Below are 27,611 nucleotides of genomic sequence, written 5' to 3'. Positions count from 1 at the left end.
GCCTTTCTGCTCCTATGATGCTGCTTGGCCTGCTGTGTTCATCCAGCCCTGCACCTTGTTGTCTTGAACTTTACAAATGTCAGGCCATTATGAGTTATTCTGGAGGACAGTAATAAAAATCTCTCCTAAAATGAATCAGGTGTTGCAACTGAATACTGAGGAATTTTCAATCAGTGGAATTAGGAATTAGAAAACATTTCAGATAGCAAAAGGATAAACTGACCAATGAACTGGACATATCGAATATGATATCCAATTAATCGCAGGCTAAATGAAGCAGCAAAAAGTCAATACCTACCCAGCTCTCTGCTTTTTGGACTTATCTGAAATTCCATCTCGGGACATGAGTTTGTTGAATACTATGATCCCAATGAGCATGTTTACCTTGTGCAAGAAACAGAGAATTAGCAAGGACTCAAATAATTGTGTAATCAGTTTTCATCAAGCAGCAGTCCTCATATCTATTTAATAGCGAAAGCTACATTTTCTCTGAGAAACAAAACATGTACATGATTATAATTTTTAAGAAAAGTCCTGGTTTGGACTGTTCATCGATTAGAGGAATGTCTTAGTATGTGTCTGAGAATTCTCAGAGTGTAAACCAATGTGGGAATTAAAGTTAAGCTTGATAAGTGGCCGTTTGATCGTTTGGTGTTGATATGAAATTGATGGTTAATTGATCAACTATTTTGAATTGAATTGACAAGACCAGAATACTAGTTCACAGGTCAATTCAAGTATCGGCCACTTTTAAAAGATCCTAACAAAAGTATAAAGATTTCCTTTGGTTGCTTTACACAGAAACATTCTCGTAACTGCTAGTAGATTTTCTCTTGTCAGTCATTCGCAATTTTGTAACCTATTTTTCTTGAACATGTAAATTTTGTTTTGGAAATTTGGAGCACAGAAAATATTTTGGTATTTGTTTAAAATTAGTTAGAAATTGCATGCAGAGCAATATATAATCATTGGTGTATAAGTGAATACACTATAAACGAATCCAGAAAAGCTAACAGCCAACAAAGACAAGGAGATGGAATTGCAAACTGAATAACTTCCTATGGCATCCAAAATATGGTAGGCATAAATGTAAGTTTCTCGATCTGATTCTTATGACTTCCTGAAGGCATCAAGGTAAAGTTTAGCATTTGTCCAGATCATACAGTTAATGTTACATGTTGCATTAAAAAGTAAAATTTACCAATACAATTATTGCTGCTGGTCCAACAAATGCATAAAGGAGGCCTCCTTCCAAAGACAACCAACAGCTGTGAGTGGACAAAAAAACAGAGTCATTTTCAGAGAGACATACTTGTCATTGGGAAATAAATACATGGTGTTTTGTTAAACTACAAAGAGTTATGGCAGATAGAACAGAATAGAATATCCTTTCTTGTCACTTGTACTACAATACAGAAGTATAGGAGTACAGTGAAAAGTTTTTAATATGGCTGCCTTTTAATGGCACCGTCTTAGGTACAAGTACCTAAGTACAAATCTTACGGAGTAAAAAAAATGGTCTTACACAAAGAGGATTAAAGGGAAGCATATGCATTACTGACAGAGGTAGTTACAACACAACGAAAAGGCTTTAAATTACAGTCTGATAACAGCAGCTCAGCATCTGGCGCCAGGCCCAAGTCCAGCAATTGTCCCACATCGCTCTATCCTCCAGTCCGCTCCTCACCGGCACTCAGCAGCAACCAGGTAAGTCACACTCTACCGGGATTTGTACCTTGGTACCTCCATCACTCGGGACTTGGCCCACCGGTGCTCTGGGGACTCGGCCTCTCCGTTGCTCCGGGGACTTGGCCCATCCGTCGTTGCCTCGGACTGTCTGCTCCCGCTTGTGCCGCCAGATCGTGCTCACTGCTTGTGAGATGCTCTGGGGCTGCTTCCCCATGTGCTTTTACAGGACTTGACTCAAACTTTCCTTTTTTTTTCCTCTCCATTAGAGGGTATGTTTCCTATTCTGTCCATCAGCTCTACTCCAATCCCCTTGAAATAAAGGCTAACATGCAATTTACCTACCTAATCTCTTGCTGTAATATTAGGATAATTTTCCTGTGTTCCTGATAAAAGAACCCCCTAATCTCTCTAAACATCAACATTTATACATTTAAAAATATTCTGTTTTTCTATTCTTACTATTAAAGGTATTGATCTTGCACTTCTTCAATTGTCAACTTGTTGCTTACTTACATATGTATATATATATTGTTCTTAATCTATCTATATCTCTTTACAGTTCTTTGGATCCTAGATTTTCATCATCACTCTCAGTCTTTTTTTCATTAATATGGAAGTGGTATCTTAAGATTAGAAATAGCTGATGCTCCTCCATCTACCCTAGCATTGAGATAACAAGATGTAGAGCTGGATGAACACAGCAGGCCAAGCAGCATCAGAGGAGCAGGAAAGCTGACGTTTCGGCCTAGACCCTTCTTCAGAAAAGACACCTTGTTATCTCAGATTCTCCAGCATCTGCCGTTCCTACTATCTCTGAAACAATTTTAACACCCTAGCATTGATCCCAGTTACACTCCAATAGTTGCATCCTGCCAACTTAGAAATGCTTAATTATGCCTCAACTCTCTGTTTATATCCATTAACCAATCTTCTATCCAGTTAATATATCACTTCCATCTCTGTGCTCCTTTATTTTGTGTATTAATCTTTTATATGGTACTTATCCAATACCATTTGCAAATCGCATTTACAGATGCCCATTTATCCACCCTACAGGTAACATTTGCAAGAAATTCTAATCAATTTATGAAACATGATTTCCCTTTTGTAAAATCATATTGATCCTGTCTGATTATACAATGACTTTCTAAGTGCATTGTTAACACTTGCTTAACAATATTATAGAATCCCTACAGTGTGGAAACAGGCCATTCAGCCCAACAAGTCCACACCATCCCTCCGAAGAGCATCCCACCCAGACTCATTCCCCTACCCCTGATTTCCCATGTCTAACCCACCTAACCTAAACATCCCTGGGCACTATGGGCAATTTAGCATGGCCAATCCACCTACCCTGCACATCTTTGGACTGTGGGAGGAAACCGGAGCACCTGGAGGAAACCCACGCAGACACGGGGAGAATGTGCAAACTCCACACAGACAGTTGCCCGAGACTGGAATTGAACCCGGGTCCCATGGCACTGTGAGGCAGCAGTGCTAACCAATGAGCCACCATGCCACCAACAGCATTTTATTGCAGCATTTTATCAAAACTCGTTGTCAGGCTCTGAAAATTCTGTCCACTATGTTTGTTCTGAGGGAAGGTCATTGATCTGGAACTTTAACTGTTTTTCTCCTTCCACAGATGCTGCCTGTTCTGATCAGTTTTTGTTAGGATTTTCTGTATTTGTTTAAGAATTCCAGCATCTGCAGGATTTTGCTTTTGCATTCCCTAACTCTGCAGATATCTCTTTTAGATCATTAGGCTACAGGGATTTATCAGTTTTTAGTTTCTTTTCTTTCCCAAATACATTTTCTCTTCTGATGTTAATTATCTTAAGTTGTTCACTGAAATTTGTGTCTACTGTTCTGAAAAGAGACACAAAAAATTGTTGTTCAAAGTCTGTTTCTTCATTCCTCACGATAAATTATCTTGTATCAAAGGGATTAATGTTGATTTAGCTATTTTCATTTTTATAAATCTGCAATAACTCTTACAATCTGTTTTTACATTCCTGGTTACTTTATTTGCATATTATCTTGACCACTTTTGAGCAACGTTTTGGTTACACTTTGCTTCTAAAACTCTCACAAACCTCAAGTTTATGCCTGTACTTTGCAACATTATATGGCTTAATCTAATTATTATCTCTCATTTCTCTAGTAAGCCACAGATAAAACTTTCTCATTGAGTTTTTAATTATTTAATTGAACATTTTTTAATTGCTTCTTAAAATGCTCCTACTGTTTATTTGCCACAATATCCTTTTGTCTATTTTCCAATCAACACTGGTCAGCTGACCTTGATGCTTACATAATTGGCTTAAGTTTTTGATTCATGTGTGCAATAGGACTATACTGCTCTCAAACTTCAATCTTAAATTATATCACACTTAGTTTTCCTGGAGGATATTTTACTACAAGATTAAGCACTCATCATTGTGTAATACTAGATCTAAAGTAGGTAGTTCCACAACATATTCTCTCAAGAAATGTCATGAAAGCATTTTATAAACTCATCTTTGAGAGTGCCTTGCCAATTTGATTTGTCCAGTCTGAATAAATCATAAAGGCAGCCACAAATATCACGTTGCGATTTTTGCAAAAATTATTCACAGGATGTGGGAGGGTCACTGACTGGGCCAGCATTTATTGCTGAATCCTCATGAACAGCCCTTGACCAAGCAGTGGTGAGCTATTTCTTGAACTGCTGCAGTCATTGGAATGCAGGTATATCCACAGTGCTGTATGGGAGTTCCAGGATTTTGTCTCAGTGACAATGAAAGAACAGCAATAAAGTGCCAAGTCAGGATGGTGTATGGTTTGAAGGGTAACTGGTGATGGTCCTATGCATTTGCTGCCCTAATTTTTAAGGTGGTAGAGGTTGCAGATTTGGAAATTGCTGTCGAAGAAGCCTGAATGTGCTGCTACAGTGCATCTTGCAGATGGTCCACATTGCTGCCTCTGCGCATTGTTGGTGAAGGAGTGAATAGTGAATGTGCTGGATGTCATGTCAATCAAGCAGCCTGTTTAGTTCTGGATGGCATCCATTTTAATGAACCAATGCAGTCCTTGGGGTGTAGGGGCACCCATAGCATTGTTAGGAAAAGAATTTAAGGGTTTTGACTCAGCAACAATGAAATAATGGCGTTATAGTTCTAAGTCAGGATGTGGAGTGGCTTGGAGGAGAACTTATTGTTGGCATTGTTCCCATGTATTTGCTGCCCTTATTGTGCAAGGTGTTAGAGGTCAACAGTTTGGAAAGAGCTGTCAGAAGAGCCTTAATGAAATAATACGTGCATCATGCAGATAGTGCAAACTGCTGCTGCTGTACATCAGCAGTGATGGGAGTAAAGACTGAAGTTGATGGGTGAGGTGCCAATCATGCCAATCAAATGGACTGCTTTGTCCTGGATGGTTCCAAACCTCTTGAATGTGTTGGAGCTGCACTCTTCCAGGCAAGTCGACAGTATCCCATCATGCTCCTGATGCTCCTGACTTGAGCTTTGTAGGTGGAGAATTGGGGAAAAGGAGGTGAGTTAGTCACTGCATATTTCCGAGCCTCTGACCTGCTCTTTTAGCCACAGTATTTATACTGCTGTTCCAGTTCAGTTTCTGGACAACGGTAACACTCAGATAAGGTGGAGATGTCTACGATAGTAATGCCATTAAAAGATTCACTCTTGTTGGAGACGGCCAAGGCTTAGCACGTGTGATGTGAATGTTATTTGTTACTTATTATCCCAAGTATGGATGTTATAAGGTATTGTTACATTTGGTCATGGACTGTTTTCGTATCTGAGGTGTCAAAAGGTGCTGAATATTATGCTGTCATCAGCAAACATCCCCACTTCAGGCCTCACGATGAAGGGAAGATTATTGATGAAGCAGCTGAAGATGATATGGCCAAGAATGCTACCCTAAGGAACTCGGGCAGATATGTCCTTGAGGTGATTTGTGGACTAGCACTTTAAGTCAGTAGCTGCCCTGCCAATTGCCTTGGAAATGGCAGAGAAGGGAAACTGGCACCCCACTTCATGGGCAGGGTCCTGGAGGTCTGGCTGGCCAGGATGTTGCAGATGTGGAATGTTGTCTTTCCTCTGGAGCAGCAGAGAAGGTCATTAACCAGACTATGCCAGCCTGGTCTGAGGTTTGTCTCCAAGTCAGTACAATCTTAGCTGTCCACAAAAATGCATTGTGGATGATCACCACCTTCTCCACTCTGCCAACATAATTATTTTCTCTCCAGTACCACCCACTCACTCTATCTCTGCTACTGAACCCACCTTCCACCAAAGTCGCAAGTATGCCCTTGACATATTGGGCTGGCAACCCCCACCCTAAGGGAATCTTGCTCGACGAAGTACCCTGAAAATAATGACAATCTTCCTGTCTTTGTGCGTGTTATAAATAGCAAGGCAAGGCAGCAGTACTGTGAGCCTGGTATCTCTGGCTAAGGAGCACGTGCAAAATGGCAAGTCCAAGAAGGGGATGCTGTGAGCCTCCAGATCGGCTCAAATTAAGTGAGTGCTATGACAGCAAGCAAACAGGCTGGAGATGCAGTCTGGTCCACTGTCTGAACTAGGTGCACGTCCCTGAGCTTACAGCTTCCTTGCTGCAGAATTAAAATGATAAGTGCTGAAGTGCAGCATTGAAGTATAGAAGTGCCTGTAAGTGAACCAGATATGCGCCATGATGGTTCTTATAGGCTGGCACACGTTGAATGCAAATGCCCATGGATGTGGTGTGCATGCAGTGGTCTGTCCTGAACATGTTGGTGCCTGTGTCCAACATGGGTTTTTATTGAGGCAAGTGGTGAGTGGAGCATGCCAGATATCCTCGCTGACTCCTACATGAAGAATTCTCAGCTCTTGGTTTGCTTGTGATGGCTGTAGGATAGGAAGCTTCATTTTAATAAGATGAGATGTGCTGTTCATAAAGTCATTAATAAGCAAGTTGCAACTACCTACTCAGTGTCTTGCCCTGACGCCTGGAAATTAGTTAAAAGATACAGTGAGTTGCTCTAAAAATGAGATAGGCTTCACTAGACTTCTCATGCAATTCTGTCAGATTCCCCACTGTCGACCACATTGTTCAGACCTGAGTGGAACAATCCCTCTTCCATACCTACACTGGCCCTAAACCCCACCTCTTCCTCCGTTACATTGATGACTGTATCGGCGCTGCCTCGTGCTCCCACGAGGAGCTCGAACAGTTCATCCACTTCACCAACACCTTCCACCCCAACCTTAAGTTCACCTGGACCATCTCTAACACCTCTCTCCCCTTCCTGGACCTCTCTGTCTCCATCTCGGGCAACCACCTAGAAACCGATATCCATTTCAAGCCCACCGACTCCCACGGCTACCGAGAATACACCTCCTCCCACCCACCTTCCTACAAAAATGCCATCCCCTATTCCCAATTCCTTCGCCTCCGCTGCATCTACTCCCAGGAAGAGGCATTCCACTCCCGTACATCTCAGATGTCCTTGTTTTTCAAGGACCGTAACTCCCCCCCCTCAGTGGTTGAGAACGCCCTCAACCGTGTCTCCTGCATTTCCCGCAACTCATCCCTCACACCCCGTCCCTGCAATAAGAACCAAAACAGAATCCCCCTCGTCCTCACGTACCACCCCACCAACCTCCGGATCCAACGCATCATCCTCCGACACTTCCGCCATCTGCAATCCGACCCCACCACCAAAGACATTTTTCCCTCCCCACCCTTATCTGCTTTCCGGAGGGACCACTCTCTCTTGACTCCCTTGTCCGCTCCACACTCCCCTCCAGCCCCCCCACACCCGGCACTTTTCCCTGCAACCGCGGGAAGTGCTACACCTGCCCCCACACCTCCTCCCTCATCCCCATCCCGGGCCCCAAGAAGACTTTCCACATCAAGCAGATGTTCACCTGCACATCTGCTAATCTGGTATACTGCATCCGCTATACCCGTTGTGGCCTCCTCTACATCGGGGAAACCAAGCGGAGGCTTGAGGACCGCTTTGCAGAACACCTACGCTCGGTTCGCAATAAACAACTGCACCTCCCAGTCGTGAACCATTTCAACTCCTCCTCCCATTCCTCAGACGACATGTCCATCCTGGGTCTCCTGCAGTGCCACAACGATGCCACCCGAAGGTTGCAGGAACAGCAACTCATATTCCGCTTGGGAACCCTGCAGCCCAATGGTATCAATGTGGATTTCACAAGCTTCTAAATCTCCCCTCCCCCTACCGCATCCCAAAACCAGTCCAGCTCGTCCCTGCCTCCCTAACCTGTTCTTCCTCCCACCTATCCCCTCCTCCCACCTCAAGCCGCACCCCCATTTCCTACCTACTAACCTCATCCCACCCCCTTGACCTGTCCGCCTCCCTGGACTGACCTATCCCCTCCCTAACTCCCCACCTACACTCACCTTTACTGGCTCCATCCCCGCCTCTTTGACCTGTCTGTCTCCTCTCCACCTATCTTCTCCTCTACCCATCTTCTATCCGCCTCCCCCTCTCTCCCTATTTATTTCAGAACCCCCTTCCCCTCCCCCATTTCTGATGAAGGGTCTAGGCCCGAAACGTCAGCCTTCCTGCTCCTATGATGCTGCTTGGCCTGCTGTGTTCATCCAGCTCTACACCTTGTTATCTCAGATTCTCCAGCAGTTCCTATTGTCTAAGATTCCTCTATGTCAGGTTTCTGCTTGACCAGTCTGTTACTAATAAGGATTAATAATTTAAAGTTTGACAGTTATTTTTGTTGCTGTTGTTTCTGGTACCCAGGTCAATGCCAGACAAGGGAGCCGGTAGCACGGTGTAATGCCACTGGAGTAGTAATCCAAACCCTCAGACTGAAGTTCTGGGGACATAGGTTTGAATTCCACCATGGTAAATGGCAAAATGTAAATTCAACAAAGTTTTGGAGTAAAAAAGCCAGTCTAAAGGTGATCATGTAACAAACTGTTAATTGCTATAAAACCCATCTGGTTCACTAATGTCCTTTAGGAAAGGAAATCTGCTGACTTTACACGATCTGGCCTTCACACGATTCTACACCAACAGCAATTTGGTTGACTGCCAACTAATGACAGACAACAAACACTGGCATATCCAGCAAAGCCCACATCTCATGAGAATTTAAAAAAAAATCCTTTCTCTAGATTTTGTGGCAGTTTGATACAACTTGCTAGTTGAGAGTCAACCACATTGCTGGGGTCTGGAGTTGCATGTAGACCAGACCAGGTAGGGGTGGCAGGTTATTTTCTCTATAACACATTCATGAACCATAGGTGTTGGGGACATTTTCAGGATGGTAATCTGTAACTAGGGGTATGCCACAGGGATCAGTGCTGGGCCACGTTATTTTCAATATATATTAATGACTTGGATAAGGAAAGTGAATATACTATAAAGTTTGTGGACAACATAAAAACAGGTGACAAGGCAAGTGTTGAGGATGACACAAAAGTCTGCAGAACAATATAGACAGGATAAATAAGGTGGGCAAAAATTTGGCAGATGGAATATTACATGGGGAAATGTGAGGTTATTCATTTTGGCAGGAAGAATAGAGGAGCTGAACATTATTTAAATAGAGAAAGAAAGCTGCAGAACTGACAGATTTGAGAGTCCTCATCCATGATTCACAAAAAGCTAGCACCCAATACACAAGGTGATACAGAAGCAAATTGTGTAGTGCCTTTATTTCAAAGCGAATGGAGCGTAAAAGCTGTGAGGATTTGCTGAAATAGTCAGACCACAGCTGGAATACCATGAACAGTTTTTGGCCCTCTTATCTAACGAATGATATGCTTGTATCAGAGGCAGTCCAGAGAAGGTTCACTAAAATGATACCAGGTATGGAGGGACTGTCTTATTAGGACAGATTGAGTAGGTTGCACTCATTGGAATATAGAAGAATGAGAGGATGCCTTATTGAAATGTTCAAGACGCTTAAAGGACTTGACAAGGCAGATGTGGTCTCCACTTGTGAGAGAGTCTGGGACCAGATGGCATAATCTCAGACTAAGGGGTTGCTTATTTAAGACAGAGATGAGGAGGAATTTCTTCTCTAAGAATGTGAATTTGTGGATTTTTTTTTAACCACAGAGGGCTGTTGGGGCTGATTCATTAAATATATTTTAAAGTCAAGGTACACAGATTTTTAATCAGTAAGGGAATTAAGGGTAATAGGGAAATGGCAGGAAAAGGGGTTTGAGGATTATTGGATCAGCCATGATCTTATTGAGTGGTGGTGCAGACCTGATGGGCTGAATGACCTACTTCTGCTCCTATGTCTTACAGTTTACAACAATTGACATGATCGCTATAAGGCTAACTTTTTAATTCCAGATTTTTATTCAAATTCCACTATTTGTCATGGTGGGGTTCAAACTTGTGTGCCCATACTTATAGGCTCATTGACGTTTACAACAAAGATACCATTCTGCCCACTGTCTCTGTGCCAGTCAGCAAAGATCTGACTATATTAATCTCATCTTCCAGCTTTTGGCCCAAAACCCTGGAGGCTATGGCAATACAAGTGTATAACTAAATACTGCTTAAATGTTGAGTCTCTGACACGACCACTCTTCCAGGCAGTGAACTCCAGACTCCCACCACCCTCAGAGTGGAAAAATAATTTCTCCTCTCAGCCTTCTAGATATTTTTAATCAACTTGTTTAGACATTCTATTACACCTCTCTGCAGCAGGTGGGATTTGAATCTGACCTCTTGGCTCAGAGGTAGGGACACTACCAGTGCACAACTAGAGCTGGTCCTCTTAGCTTCCTATCACTTATCTTTAATCTACAATGCCTGGTCATTGCCCCCTCTACTATTGGAGAAAGTGTCTTTCTATCCACCAATCAATGCTCCTCAATCTTTTGAGCAGCCTTGGTGAATGGTTCACTGTTAGATTCCCATTCACGTCAGACTACCAAAAAATGGAGAATAACAAAAAAGTATCTTAAAATAGAGGCAGCATCTTCCTTAGTCTCTTTTCAGTCCTTTTTTCTTGTTCATTGTGAACAATTGGTTATTCAGCAGTGAAAGTGCCTAAAATTAGCAACAATAATAAAGGTTGTTCTTTAAAATGTCGTGTCTTTAAAATTACATATAATTGGGTGCCTTTATTTGTGAACATTGATAGAAGTCCCTCTTTGTAACTGGGGACAGAGAATTTTAACAAGATTTGACAATGATTAATGACCAGGAAAGATATCTGATTGGAGTTCAGCAAAAGTAAGTTAGTGTTTTATTTTCTGAAATGCACATCTCCTTGTTAAAGGAGAAAATTTGCCACTAGTGATCTTTTCTTAAAAATAACTGCAAAAAAAAATCAACTTCGAAGTACCTCTTTGATTTCTTTTTACCTCTGGCAATCAGTAACAATGGACATGCTATCATTAACTCCGGGTGCTTCAATGATTTTTCATTTCAGAACTATGTGTTAATTGAGGCCCTCATGCTGTTATATTCAGTAATTTCACCTCAGAAGATATGATCACTAAATCAGGTAATTTTACCCTGAGAGGAGAATACTTTGTTGCAGTGCTACCTTCACAGCGAGTGCAACTAATTGACAGCACACATTTCTAAACCACAAAAACGAAGAAAATAACTTCAAATGTCTTAAGAGATGCACTGTGCAATACAATAATGTAAACTGGACTGGTCACAAATAATTAACAGTGCCCTTTCTACAATGGCAACTAGTTATTGGGGTAAATGATAGTAATTCTTTACAATTAAGATATCTTAATAATGAAGCCTAGGAAAGGCAGTAGGAAGTTTCATCTTTACAAAAACAGATCTCATCACTGAGCATTTTTGAAGTTCCCCTTGGTAAGATACAGGCCCTAAAAGTGGTTCCAATGACAAAACAGCCCCCATGAAAAATTCAACAAGAAGGGTGCATCTCTGGAGGCATCCAACTGAGGAGGAGTTCTACCAGGACAAAAATCATTTTCAAAAGGATTAGTGAGGCATACGCATTTTAAAAGTGGTATCACATTGGAGAACCTCACTACAGGGTTTTCAAAATTACTCAAATGATCAGACACACTGGAGACTTCAATTTTAGAAGGAGTTCCTGTAAGGTCAAACTTTATTTGTGTGTTCTATTTCTAATTCTAATTAATATGATACTGTATCAATTGCAATGACTTCTCTTCATGCTCCTATACCGTCACTTCTGGTGACCCCAAAAGTAAATCCATGGCCCACTTCTGTTCCCCATCAATGTGCTGCCCCTCGGACACATTATCTGGAGGCATGGCATTGGTTTTTACATGTACCCTGATACCACTGAAGAAGGTCTCCCTCGATCCCTGCACTGTCGCTAAATTATTAATGCGCTTTTCTAACATCCAGTACTGGGACAGGAGAGATTCCTTCAATTAAAAATTGGAAAGATTTGAAGCCCATTATTTGTGATCCCCATTCCAAACACCATTTCCCATGGGTACCCGCATGGGCCCAAGCTATGCCTGCCTCTTTGTAGGATACGTGGAACAATCCCTCTTCCAAAGCTACAGTGGCGCTATCCCCCATCTCTTCCTCCATTACATCAATTACTGTATCAGCGCCGCCTCATGCTCCCACGAGGAGCTCAAACAACTCATCCGCTTTACTAACACCTTCCACCCCAACCTTAAGTTCACCTGGACCATCTCTGATACCTCTCTCTCTCCTTCCTGGACCTCTCTGTCTCCATCTCTGGCATCCACCTAGAAACCGATATCCATTTCAAGCCTACCGACTCCCACAGCTACCTAGAATACACCTCCTCTCACCCACCTTCCTGCAAAAAGGCCATCCCCTATTCCCAATTCCTTCGCCTCCGCTGCATCTGCTCCTGAGATGAGGCATTCCACTCCCGGGCATCCCAGATGTCCTCATTTTTCAAGGACCGCAACTTCCCCTCCACAGTGGTCGAAAACACCCTTGACCGTGTCTCTCGCATTTCCTGCAACTCATCCCTCACACCCCCTACCCGCAATAACAACCAAAACAGAATCCCCCTCGTCCTCACGTACCACCCCACCAACCTCCGGATCCAACGCATCATTCTCCGACACTTCCGCCATCTGCAATCTGACCCCACCACCAAAGACATTTTTCCCTCCCCACCCTTATCTGCTTTCCAGAGGGACCACTCTCTCCGTGACTCCCTTGTCCGCTCCATACTCCCCACAAGCCCTACCACCCCTGGCACTTTTCCCTGCAACCGCAGCAAGTGCTACAGCTGCCTCTACACCTCACCCCCATCCCAGGCCCTAAGAAGACCTTCCACATCAAACAGACATTCACCTGCACATCTGCTAATGTGGTATATTGTATCCGCTGTTCCCGTTGTGGCCTCCTCTACATCGGGGAAACCAAGCGGAGGCTTGGGGACTGCTTTGTGGAACACCTACGCTCGGTTCGCAACAAACACCTCCCAGTCGCGAACCATTTCAACTCCCCCTCCCACTCCTTGGACGACATGTCCATCCTGGGCCTCCTGCATTGCCACAATGATGCCACCCGAAGGCTGTAGGAACAGCATATCATATTTCGCTTGGGAACCCTGCAGCCCAAGGGTATCAATGTGGATTTCACAAACTTCAAAATCTCCCCTCCCCCGACCGCATCCCAAAACCAGCCCAGCTCGTCCACGCCTCCCTAACCATTCCTCCCCCCTCAAGCTTCTACCCACGAGCCTCATCCCGCCTCCTTGACCTGTCCGTCCTCCCTGGACCGACCTATCCCCTCATTAACTCCCCACCTACATTCACCTTTACTGGCTCCAACCCCGCCTCTTTGACCTGTCTGTCTCCTCTCCACCTATCTTCTCCTTTATCCATCTTCTATCCGCCTCCCCCTCTCTCCCTATTTATTTCAGAATCCCCTTCCCCTCTCCCATTTCTGAAGAAGGGTCTCGACCCGAAACATCAGCTTTCCTGCTCCTCTGATGCTGCTTGGCCTGCTGTGTTCATCCAGCTCTACACCTTGTTATCACCATTTCCCAGCTACCTGCTTTGTCTCTCCACCTAGTGTTTGCAATCTTGTTGTCATACTTCATTCTGTAATGAACATCCAACCTCACATCCGCAACATCGCTAAAATCACCTATACCCAGCTCCATTGCAATCACTTGATTTTGCCAATCTCAGCTAATCTGCTGCTGAATCTTCACTTATTCCTTCAGTGCCTATAGACTCAATTATTCTGAGACAGTTCTGGATTGTCTCACATTCTACTGTGCATAAATTTGAGGTCATCCAAAACTCTGCTGCACATGATTTAATTCAATGTTTTCTTCTTTATCACTCCTGCGCTGTCAGTCAAGCAATTTCTTGATTCGAAACCTCTCATCTTTGATTTCAAATACCTCCGTGACTTTACCTGTCCCTATCATTGTAATCTCCTCCACTCCCACAACCCTTTGGGATATCTGCACTCCTCCAAATCTAGTATCTTGTGAAACCCATTGTTAATTGCTGCACTATTAGTGTAAATGCCTTCAATTAACTAGGTTTAAAAATATTAACTAGCCTCTCTACACCTCTATGCTTCTGTACTTTGCTTTCTTCCTTTAAGGCTCTCCTTAAAACATTCCTCTTTCATCAAGGTTTTGGTGATGTAGTCATAATTTCACTGTATGTCGTAGGTATCATGCTTCATTTTTTAATACTCCTATGAAATACCTTGGGGCTATTCATTATATTAATGGTGCTGCACAAATGCAGAATATTGTTATACGTTGGGCATTGAAACATATTTTTCTGCTTTGCTGTCTCTATTTGTTATTTTGTGCATACCATCATTAAAGAGCATTTTTGAGAAGATCAGGTTACAGTCTCTCATAATTGAAACTGTGATCTTCATCACTAAAGAATGTGTCTGAAAGTCTCTAAACTGAGGGGAGGCGATGGTGTAGTGGTATTATTGCTGGACTGTTAATCCAGAGACCCAGATAATAACAAAACAATAAAATATCTGGAATTAAGAATCTAATGATGACTGTGAATTGATTGTCAGGAAAAACCAATTTGGATCACTTGAATTTAAAAAAAATGATTTGGTCTGTTGCCCTAAATAAGTCCAGAGGCCAGTTCTTGCATAGTTTAACCCTGTACACACTTATGCAGATGCATTTTTTATTCATGTTTAAAGGATCATGAATGGTGGTTCATTTGGAGTGCTGAAGAGAAACCTGTTTCTTGTTTGAAAAAAAGAAGTCACTGAAAGGACACTGGGATATTTGAAAAACATGCTTCTTGGAAATCACATGAATTAAGCTAACTGCTTGGGCTTGTATCTGGAAGTCATGTGCTTGGGTTTATGGATTTGCTTTAGATATTGTTTGGAGTTCAATTGGGTTAGAGCCTGCAGAATGAGAGATGCTACCAAGCTCATCCTTTAATTTTGAGAAAAAACTCTTTTGGAGAGTCCATTGTACAACCTCAAAAGCTGGTACAGTTGTTTTGAAAAGTCTTTAAACTCTTGACATCTCCTCAATGAACTACATTTAAAGGTCATAATTACAACTATGTGTTTAATGATACCTATCTACATGCGCCAGGATGCTGACTGAAAACCAGATTTCATACCTTATCCTTTAGCCTATCAAGATCTAACAATTATTGGCCGAAATGTTTTTCAAAATTAATCTCTGCATAGGAAGTCCTTTTTTTCTTTTAATTGGTGTGTGTATGTGTGTTGGATTGATCAAAAGGGTAAACATTTATACATTCCCATTTCCAGCAGTCTCAATCAGCGTTATATCTTGGCCAAATAAGTCCTGTTTTCACAATAGTTCAATAATTTTGTTTATTAAAGAAATCTGGTTGTCAGTCTCAATTTTCATTCTCAATCTAATAACGTAATGTAACTGCCATATTAGTAACTGGGTAAAGCAATTTAAGTTCACATTACAAGTAATGACAGTACAGGGAGTAAAGAGACAATTCAATCCTCCAACCTCAGTCATAGCAACACATTGCTTCCTTTACACACAGTGATGTCATTTGCACCTCTGACGTTATCATTTTGATATTATCAGATAATAAACTGGAGAATCTAGTGATAAGTCTCTCATATATCACCAAAATTCTGTTAACTAGTAAGGAAGCTAAAGTTAGAGGTAGAGGACACAGAGCAGTTAAAAGCTGAAGACCACTGGCTTCTTAGGCTGCAAGTGCTGGTTTTCCAATAGCTTGATTCTCAGCTGCTAGTAACCATGGGAATAACTGGCATGAGTAAACAAGGTAAAACAGTTCTATTGAAAAAATGACAAATTCAACATTTGAGTAGAACCTGTGATATTAGACTGACAATATCATGGGCACTAGTCATTGCATTGCTTCCTTTGTAATTTTTATCATTTTCTTAATAAAACTAATCACCATCAGCTTTTGAGATCATAGCTGGTGTCTCTGAACTGACCGACCACATTTAGTGGCTTAGAAGGACTGTAGCAATATGTTATATTTCACTTAATTTGGTTGGAAGAAGAGGCCTCAGTGATATGTTGGAATAAATAATGTAGTGTGAAGTCCTGGATGGTGTAGCTGTATCAAAGCAATTTTGCAAAGAGCACTTTTCTAAACATACTTACTAATTAGCTGTTCCATATCCTTTAGCTTTAGTAAATCCAACGGAAATGGCCACAATCAGTGCGGGTAAACCTGAGGAGTAATAAGGCAAACATTTTTGAAAGCAGGTCTTGTACTTCACATGATTGCATTGTGTTTGAATACACACTGATAGCTGAATAACTGCTGCACAATTTTACAGCACCACTCCAGAAAAGAAAAGGATGTTTTCTTCTTATTTTGACAAAATGGATTTTAATGCTCCCAAACGAAATTCTAATGAAATTCCCAATAATGACCTACCAGGTCCTTGACCAGATATTTTACATACTGTCACACCATTATGTGATTAGCAATAAGAAAGCAAGTTAATATAAAAGATCTAATTTTGCATATATCATACATCGAGTTAGTAAATCACATCCAGTCTCACTGGGCCAATCAGACAATCCCACTTTTTGAAGCAGTTGAATGTAATTCAATTAACATATGAGTCATCTCCAACTCAACTGGGTGATGGAGTCATATTAGTCATTTGGAAAAATGGAATGACATTTAATACCAAAGTAAGACAATGATAACATTAGATATCTCACCTGTCAACACAGTTAATATTCATTGATTAAAGTAACTCAGAATGTTATGTTTGGCATTTATTTTAACGAAATAACTGCTGCACAAATATGTCAGCCAGGACAGTTTGGAAACTAGACAAGGAATAATTATCCAGAGCAAGAGATGGCCCATTCCAAGATAAAGGACCATTGCTCAGGTGCAATGGTAAAAAAAAACAGCATTAAACAATCAAAATTAAATAAAGTTTATCAGTGACTTCATCAAACTTGCAGTTATGCTGTTGTACAAATACACAAATAAAACACTGCCAAAAAGAAAATAACTTAAATTTTTTTTATCTTGCACTCATCAGGACTAGGCATCAAGGAACAGATTTGAACAAAGGGACATAATTTTACACAGCATTATGATTACAGTTAGAATTAGGGTTAATATTTGAGTTGAGATTATGTTCTGAGGAAGGGTCAATGGAGCTGAAACATTAACTCTGTTTTCTCTCCAAGGATGCTGCCAGAACTGTTGAGCAGTTTTGTTGTCCAGCAATTTCCATTTTCATTTCAGATTTCCAGCATCTGCAGTTCTCTGTTTTATTTAAGAGAGAGAAGATTGCTAGATGATTTGGGCGTCACTGACCTAGAGATGCAGCAAGAATAGTTACCTATTGGTCTTAATTCTCAGACCAAATGTGTAGATTTTGATTGGTCAGGGTGCTGCCATGGGGATACAGCAGCGAATCTCTGGCTCAATACCCTTTTTTTTGTAAAAGTACGAAACTTTGGCTTTTATTTTCCTTTTGCCTACAGGGTCCTGCACATTTATTTATATATACAATTTCTAGCGTGCACAAATGCATCACACTGTGAGGCCGACTAATGATCTTAAATTGGTTTCCAATGTAACTCTTAGCATAATCTCACATCAAATGGTGGATATAGTTTTTTGAGCTTGCAAGTATGTGCTGGTTGAGCATGATTGATGTTTTGGCTGCTACCAGTAGTCAAGGGAGGTGTTATTTGATATGGTCCACCAGTCATTGGAACAGTTGGCGTACATACCTGGCCTTACACCAGCACTGAAACTCATATATCAGATTACTGATTTGTGCGATAGACAAAACATTTTCATTGCTTGATGATAGCATCCGTTAGTGGAGAAATCAATTTGAGGATTTACTGCACAGTAATAGCATGAAATAGCTAACTTCACATGTTGCCAAAATTCTTGAGATACTTTCCCATTCTGGTGTAATCGTAGAGAGACTGAACACCACTTTGAGTGAAGGGTGGCAGAAGAGGCACTTTCTGGAATTTTTGTGATTTAAAATAAATTATTATTTGATCTGGTTATATGTTATCAGTCAAGATTGTTCTGATATGCAGCATCTCAGCTTCAAGTTTTAACAGTGAGCAGACAGCTAGGGCTTCACTCACAAGGTTGATAATAAGATTGATCTTGTAGCACATTGGACTGTAGGAATTACAATGCGTATATTAACCGTGAATGTTTAGTGGATGGTCGTTAAGATCCTACTGTCAGAGATCTCAGCTAATACATCGAGGATAGGGAGTTTATTTGATTGCTCCATGGCATGGTACATTTGAGCACAGGCTGCAGTTGATTATCCGATGCAAAGAAATATACTCAGTCGTAAGTAGCCAAACAGAATAAGAAATGGAAAGTTTGAAAATTCAGTGCCCTCAGAATGGTCAGGAATTGAACATTTTAAAAGGTTAAAGTGTTCTCAGAATGGTTGGAAACCATATGCAAATGACCTGAAGTCTGTAGCTGGTTCCTCCTGGCCTGGACTCTGAGATGCATTGATCTTGGGGGGTTTGGGGCATCTACAGGTTAAACACAAAATCATGCAAACAGCCTGGACAGCTGAAAGTGATCTCTCCAGGCCTGGGATCCAGGTTGCATTATTTGCCATTTTATTTGTTCATTTCATAAATATTAAACAGTCATATACAGTGTCATATTATCAATGGTCACCATAAATAAACCAAGCTTAACCATCATTTAGGCTAGAATTTGAGAGCACTAACAACCACTTATGGGACAGATATCATGGAATAATCCACTACCACTGGTCCCTTTATAGTCTCAAGTAAAAGATTTTAAAATATTAGCTGGATTAGAAGAATTATATAAAACATAACTGAAAACAAAAAATGCTGGAGATCACAACAGATCAGGCAAAATCCATGGAGAGAATGCGAGCTAATGTTTCGAGTCTAGATGACTCTTTCCCCAGCACTGTTGTCAACAGGGCCCTCAACCGGTGTGACCGGGTCCACCCTCACCCCTCTCTTCCGTCTTGCAACAGTGATAGGGTTTCTCTTATCCTTACCTACCATCCCACCAGCACTCACATCCAGAAGAGCATCAGATGCCATTTCTGCCACCTCCAGCGAGATGCCACTAATGGACACATATTCCCCTTTGTCTGCCTTCTTCAGGGAACGTTCCATCTGGGACACCCTGGTCCACTGTTCATTCACTCCCAACAACGCCCATAGCCCCACAGCATCTTCCCCTGCAAACGCCATAGGTGTTACACCTACTCATTCAGCTCCTCCTTCCTCAATATCCAAGGGCCCAAAAATACCTTCCAAGTGAAGCATCACTTTACCTGGATTTCACACAATCTAGTCTACTACATTCGCTGCTCACAACGTGGTCTCTTCTACATTGGGGAAACGAAGTGTAGACTGGGTGACTGCTTTGCAGAACATCTACATTCTGCCCCCAAAAAAGACCCTGAACTTCAACTTGCCTGCCACTTAAACACACCACCCTTTTCCCTGGCCAACATTTCTGACTCAGGCTTGCTGCAGTGTTCCAGCAAAGCTCAGTACAAGCTGGAAGACCTACACCTGATTTTCCACTTGGGGACCTTGAAGCCCTCCAGACTCAATATTGAATTCAATAATTTTAAGGCCTGAACTCTCCCATGTTCTACCCTACACACCAGGCCTTGCTATCACATAGTCTGCCATTGCATACTACCTACTGTTAGCCACTAACAGTCTCCATTAACAGCTATTCAACCTTGTAGCCAGATTGTTATCCATTCCTTTGTCTATCCAATTGTCCTTCTTTCTGTTTGGATTCTATCCTTTATCCTGTTGTTTACTCCTAATCCCATCCCTCTCCCTATTTTCTGCATATAAACCTACATTTTCCTAGCTACCATCAGTTCTGAGGAAGCGTCACCGGACCCGAAATGTCAACTCTGATTTCTCTTCACAGATGATGCCAGACCTGCTGAGCTTTTCCAACAACTTCTGTTTTTGTTTCATACCAAAGGCTCGTAAGAATAGATGATAATTCCGTGCTGTATGTGGGCAGTACCGCTGGGAGGAACTGAGAGTTAAAAGAAATAATTAACAGCTGCATGAAGAAATGGCATGTTTCCGAACCTTTATTTTTAACAACTGATGGCTATCACAGTCGTATCAACTCACAATATCATTCCTCATGGTCTACCTGTGTTCTTTAGTATCCACGATCATTTAAAATGACATAGCAATTTTCAATACCATTAACTCCCACATATGAGAATAAACATTTTATAGAAACAGCATAGATCAGAAGATTTTGGGCTGTGAATTTCTATCTACTATGTAATAGGTTGTCACAAAACGTTACCCTTTGTTACATTTATATTGTCCCAGCCTGGTATCTATTAAAGCTCAGAGAATTCAGGCAGCAGTGTCAACACTGTCCAAATTAGCACAATGATAATATTACACAACATGATGGAGGGTGTTATTAGGATGAAGATGGGGTTTCAACTCCACAAGGACTTGGTGATAGTCACTCCTATTAACACTAACATGGTCAGACCAGTGAAGAAGGCCAGAGAATGTGGAGTGGGGACAAATGACAGAATGGATTGTCAACTTAGTTCAAGACTTAAAACAGCGTACTTGAGTAAAGGGTAATCATTCAGAGAAGCAGAAGATGCTCCACAAGGATATGTGCTGTAATCACTTCTATTCACAATTTACATTATGATATAGACCTTGGTGGGGGAAGCATCATATTACAGGAAAAAGTTAATAAACTTGCAGAACATGCAAATAATTAATAAGTGAAGTTAAACACAGTTTAATATATGCCACTACATTTGGTAGGAAGAAATAAGGAGGTCACTTAGTATTTAGAAGCGAGATGGGGCACAGGAACAAGGGAATCTTGGAGAACGAGTATTCATTAAAAATTGCATCACAGGTTAATAAGACCATTAAATAAAAGCAACTCAAATACAAAATTTCATTTCTAGAGGGATATAATTCAAAAGTAGTGAAGTGAATTGGATCATTACCCAAAAAGGATTTATTTTCAGGGCTATAGGAAAAATACAGATGAGTAGCATCAGGTAAACTGCTGTTGTAAAGTGCCAGGATGGATATGATGGGCTGAATTACTTACTTTATACAGTAATGATTGTATGATTCCATTGTCCATGTAATGCAAGATCTGTTTTAAACCTGGATAGGCCATATTTAGATCAGTTTGTGCGGTTCTATTTGCTCTATTACAAAAAGTATATAGAGGAACTAGAGAGAAGAATTACAAGGAAAGTACCAGAAATGTGTGGGTAGGAAAGGATGAGCAAGGCAGATTTCTTTTCTCTTGAACAAAGAACCCGTGGGGTGACCTGCAGAGGTCTTTAAAATTCTGAAAGGTTTCAAGAGACTAAGTACAGCGTGATTTTTAAATTTCAGGGGAAGAGTATAACTAGACACCATCAATATATGACAGTCGTCAAGAAATTCTATAGTGAATTGACAGGAATTTTTTTCACCCAAAGACTATTAAGAACATGAAATTTTCAAACACATTGAATGTTTAAGCAAAAATTATAAATTCCTGTAAGGTAAAGATATACAAACATATGACAGAGAAGAAAATAAAGGGTTATGATCATAGATTTAGATGAGGGGAGATGGACAAAGGCTCATGTAAAGCATAAATGCGAACACAAACTGGATGAACTGAATTGTCTGTTTTTGTGATCTATATCCTTTATACTATGTTATACTATGGATTACCTAGTCTCTGGGGCAGCTTAACAATTTTGCTACAAGTTCGCAATATTAGTGAAGATTCAACTGTGCTGGTTCTGCCTTTCTCATGAATGGTGCTTAAGGTGAAACCAGGATTAACTATAAATTAAGGCTAAGTGCATACAGCTGTGGGTACAGACGTATTATTACTTAACTATATTAAAAAGGACATTGGTGGAGTATTATAGAGTTAGAAGCATTTAACACACTTAAATATGATAGTTATTTACTATAGTGTGAATATTATTGATGTTATTAGTAACTTTTAACATTGTGAATAAATCTTAAACCTAAGTGAAAATTGACTGATCTCTTTCACCAGCTAGATACCAGAAGTCTAACAGTGAAGTTGTCTGTCCACTTTTATTGGTAGACAATTTTGTACTGATTTGATACAATTGGATGGCTTGCTAGGCTATGTCACACAGTTGTTCAGAGTCAAACATATTGCTGTGGAAATGGAATCATATATAGGCTAGGTAAGACAGCATGTTAAAAGTTCCGTTGAAGATCAAACATGATAAGGGCATTTTAATGATAAACAGAGTCACATACCCCAGCCAAGGCAGAGAAACCGTTTCCTTATAAGCCTGGTTCTAATTTTCCCCAGAACAGCAAGATAAGATTGCCAGGCTTCTGTCAACACCCAACAGAAGGATGAGAGGAAAAAGAAATGTAGAAAAGCTGCTGTCATCATGCACACTCCCTGGAGAAAAGCAGGAAAAAAGTTTTAAGGAACAGATAAAGCAGAGTGTGAAATACCTCACAAAACCAACAAAAGGATGCTGCCTGTTGAGTTCTGAATGAAACAGGCAGGAACAACCAAGATTAATCCTTACCATCCTTTACTGTAATACTAGCATAATTTTGTCGGTTGATCATTATAATCTGTATATTTAGGTCAGTGCACTGCAAAGTGAATTTAGGGTTACTCCCCATGTAAAATAATTTGCTGTTTCCATGAACTGTATTGAACCATTTAATTAAGAATTACTTTGAATATTATATACTGTACTTAAACAAATTGATGAAAACCTTCTCTGGTTGATATTATTGGTGGAATCTTGACTTCATTTTTCAATGAGTTTGTGATTTCAGATGCAATGTCAAACAATGCAATTTTCAACACAATTAAGAACTTGCTCCAGGTAGTGACCAGACAAGTTGCTCTTCTGTGGTTTTTTGGACTAAATTAAAATTTAAGATATATGGGTCACACTGTCAGCGTTAAACATATAAATTTCTGCAATATAAAACATGAAAGAAATCCAAAATTTCTCAAATTCAAAGAAACTACGCTGCCAAATGAAGCTATATTCCACTTAAAGTTCAGCAGTATTTTTCTTTTGCTCTGCCCTCTATTTTACGTGATAATCTGCCCAAAAGCAAATACAAAGGAACACTGAAACAGGAGTAGACTATTTAGATCCTTGAGCCTGATCCAATCTTCATTATATATTCTTTGTTAAGAGGCCAACCGTGACCTCTTGAAACACCTGAGCCCTAGCTTTATTGATGAAGATCAGAGAGAGGAGCTGCAAATTTCACAATCTATGTTTACATAGGCTTAAATTTCGTCAAGAACATTGCAGCTTCAGGCATTGAACCACTCAAGGCTTTGGATTGTTAACACTATAGTTAGATCATAGTGTTCTAAATTCCATTAGAAGCAAGAAATAACAATGATTTAGAACATCAGCTTTCACTGTTTTAGAAACCAAGCACTCCTGGAGAAGCACTTACATATTATAGAAAGGATGCAAGCAATCTGAGCCTGAGCCGCTTGTCAATTTAATAAGACTACACACACTATTGTTGTTCTACTAGAGTACTCAATAACCATGATTTCACATCACATTTATACAAATATTTTGGAGCAAAAAAAATCTCATTACTTCTCCACTTTGGCTCTTTGAAACCAATGTTGAAGAGGGGTATCTGAATGAAATAATTAATTTCAGGTGGTAGTAAAAAACAGTATTCGAATTACATGGGATAAGCAGGGCACCACAAGCAATATCCACTTACATAAAGTTCAAGAACATTTGGAAATACTGGATTTCTAGTTTATGCTACTGGCTGAATGAGTAGCAAATCTGTTTTAGTCCCAATTCCCAGGCGTTTCCTTCCATTGGGAACTATGTTCTCCACCACATGTCAGGTGGATCTTTGTAAAGAGAATGTCATGCAGATTGCAAAAGTAAAGCTGCAGGACAACACTTTTCCTGGTTTGCTTTTGTATGTGAAAAATGAACCACAGTGTGTAAAACAGCACTACTATTTGTAGTCTGGTTCTTTAATGTTTGAGGCTAAACTCTCTTTCTGCAGGTTCTACCTGAAAAGCCTTTCCCAGCATATTTATTCTTCAAGGAGGGATGTGAGAGCTACTAGCAATAGCCCTCCAACCAGTTTTCACTTTTTGCAGAGAAACAACCAATCCCTGCTTACTTGCACCGAGCGTGAGGAACTGATAGTGTGCTATTTTATTGCTAACATGCAGTGCTAATTCTAGCTTCAAAAGCATGGCCAAAAGACAACAACCACAAAAAGTGAGTAAAGGTCATTTCAGATTTTGATCAAGTTATTTTATCTGTAAAATAATGGATGACATTAGTTCTGTCCTTGTCCAGCTGAGTGTGATTGCCCTTGCCTAATTTGGTTCCTATTTATCTAGTCGTAACTGCAGTAGCTTTTGCAATAGTTTCTCGTTCTGTTCCTGCACCATTACCTCTGCAGCTCCACAGGGAATTTTCCATGCCTTCCTCCTATTTCTCAACCACACGCTGCCCTTCAGCTACATCAACTGAAGCTCAACTTCAGATTTCACATATACACTGACAACACCCATCTCTACCTCATGTTATGATCCTGGATAAGACTGTCAAATTTACATTATGATCAATTTAGGACCAGTAACTTTTTTGTGTTTAAAGGCTGAAATCTCACAATTTCAAGAAAACAAAGCCATGGTTTTGAACAAACAAAACAAGCTTCACTAAACGAAGTTAGAAATTCTAAACAATCTATTATATGAACTTGTGGGTAACTATGAATTAACAGTCATGCTATGCTTGAACACTGCACTGCACACTTCAAACTGAAGATATGGTCATGATTTGTCAGTAGCTCGGTCAGATATTTTGGTCATCTTTTCCAGCTGAGCTGACCTACTTCTTAGATCATATGGTCCCAACTGCAAGGATCCAGCTAACAGTAGCACTTTAGCAATATGAGAATTTGATTTTTCAGTACAATGGGAACCAAAACTCGAAGTGAAGGAAGCGGGGAGAGATGCTACACCAGAGATCAGAAAGCGAAGTTAATCTTGTTTTAAACTCCACAGGAGCACTTCACACCTGAATGCAAGTTCAAGGAGTCCATGTTTGAGAATTACTACGTGACATACTCTTCGGTCCTGTACTTACTACGGGAATCTGGTCAGTCCTGGTACCTCAGCATCAACAAGGAAGGGGAGACCATGAAAGGCTACAGGGTGAAGAAGACTAAGAGGGCTGCACATTTTCTTCACAAACCATTACAAGGTGCTCACCAGTTCTCACCCTCCAAATATCTCTCTCCCACTCACAAATGCCTTGACTATTATTGTAGTTCCATGAGATGCTAAATGGGAATACTTTTTGCCAACATCTCCTTGGTGACCAATGCTAGTTTAATCCCTGTCCAGCATCACTGGACGCTATCTGTTGTCTGTTGCTTATGGATGCTTGAGGTGAACACCCCCTTACACACTGTGGTTCATTTTTCACATATAAAAACAAACCAGGAAACGTGGACTCACTCTCTCAATGACAAACAGGGTGACCTATGAATTGCTGCTTAGTAATCATTGAACTGATTAAAGTACCCCATTAAGAGAAATTGCAACAAGCCATGCACATGCTCTGTGCAGGATCAAATGTAACCAGCATTGGAACACCTTGTGTTAAAATATTACATTCTTGATAGACTGCCGGTCCAAAGACCACTAATGGATACAGAAAATCAATTTTATCACATATTAACTGTTGGGAAAAAACTATACAATATTGAAGGATTCTTTACAATGTTATCAGAATTGCAAGTTATCTTCATATATTTTAAATAAATACTTTGTTGCAGATATTTTCCAATCAAGCTATTCAGAGATATTATTGCACACCTCTAGAGCAGGTGGAACTTGAACCCAGGTCTCCTGGATCAGATATAGGGATACTATCATTGTGGCACTTTATTACATACCACTGAGCTAGCCTTTAGGTTGCTAGAATAGGAAGGCAGATTATTATTCGAATATCTGTAAACTGAAAGAGGTGAATGTTCAATGAGGCTTGTGTGTCTTCCTGCATCAGTCGCTGAAAGCAAGCGTACTGGTGCAGCAAGCAGTAAAGAACACCACATATTTGTTGGCTTCAAAGCAAGAGGATTCGAATCCAAGAACAGGGATGTTTTGCTGCAATTATACAGGGCGTTGATAAGACCACACCTGCAATATTGTGTGCAGTTTTGGTCTCCTTATCTGAGGAAGGATGTTCTTGCTATATAGGGAGTGTGGCAAAGGTTTATCAAATCAATTCCTGGGATAGCAGGACCGACATGTGAGGACAGATTGAGTCAAATAGGACTGTATTCACTGGAATTTAGGAAAATGAGTGGGGACCTCACAGAAAACTATAAAATTTAACAGGACTGGGCAGGTTAGATGCAGGAAGGATTTTCCCAAAGGTGGGGGAGTCTAGAACAAGGGGCCTTAGTTTAAGGATAAGGGGTAAATGAGGGATGTGAATGCGAGATGGACAGTGAGGCCTGTGAGTGAGAGACACACAGTGAGGCCTGTCAGTATGAAAGTTAAAGCCCATGAGCATGAGAATTTGATTTTTCAGTACAATGGGAACCAAAACTCGAAGTGAAGGAGGCGGGGAGAGATGCTACACCAGAGATCAGAAAGCGAAGTTAATCTTGTTTTAAACTCCACAGGAGCACTTCACACCTGAATGCAAGTTCAAGGAGTCCATGTTTGAGAATTACTACGTGACATACTCTTCGGTCCTGTACTTACTACGGGAATCTGGTCGGTCCTGGTACCTCAGCATCAACAAGGAAGGGGAGACCATGAAAGGCAACAGGGTGAAGAAGACTAAGAGGGCTGCACATTTTCTTCACAAACCATTACAAGGTGCTCACCAGTTCTCACCCTCCAAATATCTCTCTCCCACTCACAAATGCCTTGACTATTATTGTAGTTCCATGAGATGCTAAATGGGAATACTTTTTGCCAACATCTCCTTGGTGACCAATGCTAGTTTAATCCCTGTCCAGCATCACTGGACGCTATCTGTTGTCTGTTGCTTATGGATGCTTGAGGTGAACCTTTCCCTAAGGGAGAGACCCCACCTCCCCTGGGGGCACTTGACCTCCAACCCCTGGTGGGGTACAGTTTGGAAAGATGTTACAAAGAAGTCTACAGGTGTACTAGAGCCTAGTTTTCTTTTACAAAGCAGAGTGCAGCATTCAAAATCTGGGTGGTGGCATTAATAAATTACTGAGCTGACCTTACTTTGAACCTCATCTATCATTGGTTGCCTCAGTTCCGGAAGTATATGTCAAGATGAGGATGAGATGGAAAATGATCCTTGGTGTTTAAGATAGATTTTTAGACCAGTACTTTGAGGAAACAACTTGGGGCAGGCTATCCTAGATTTG

General features: G+C 40.9%; 1 protein-coding gene across 1 annotated transcript in view; it reads right to left on the bottom strand.

Annotated features, from left to right (window-relative positions):
- Positions 1-27,611, bottom strand: part of adgrb2 (adhesion G protein-coupled receptor B2) — a 683,435-nt gene that overhangs the window by 89,584 nt on the left and 566,240 nt on the right. Inside the window, exons 21-24 of the mRNA XM_048613298.1 lie at positions 22,467-22,617; positions 16,284-16,353; positions 1,202-1,268; positions 299-384 (exon numbers count right to left, since the gene is read on the bottom strand). Of these exons, the coding sequence (XP_048469255.1) occupies positions 299-384; positions 1,202-1,268; positions 16,284-16,353; positions 22,467-22,617 (374 nt within the window). The remainder of the gene's footprint in view (positions 1-298; positions 385-1,201; positions 1,269-16,283; positions 16,354-22,466; positions 22,618-27,611) is intronic.

The sequence above is a fragment of the Rhincodon typus genome, chromosome 27, assembly GCF_021869965.1.
Source record: "Rhincodon typus isolate 14 chromosome 27, sRhiTyp1.1, whole genome shotgun sequence".
NCBI classification, from domain to species: Eukaryota; Metazoa; Chordata; class Chondrichthyes; order Orectolobiformes; family Rhincodontidae; genus Rhincodon; species Rhincodon typus.
This window is presented reverse-complemented; position numbering and strand designations above follow the sequence as displayed.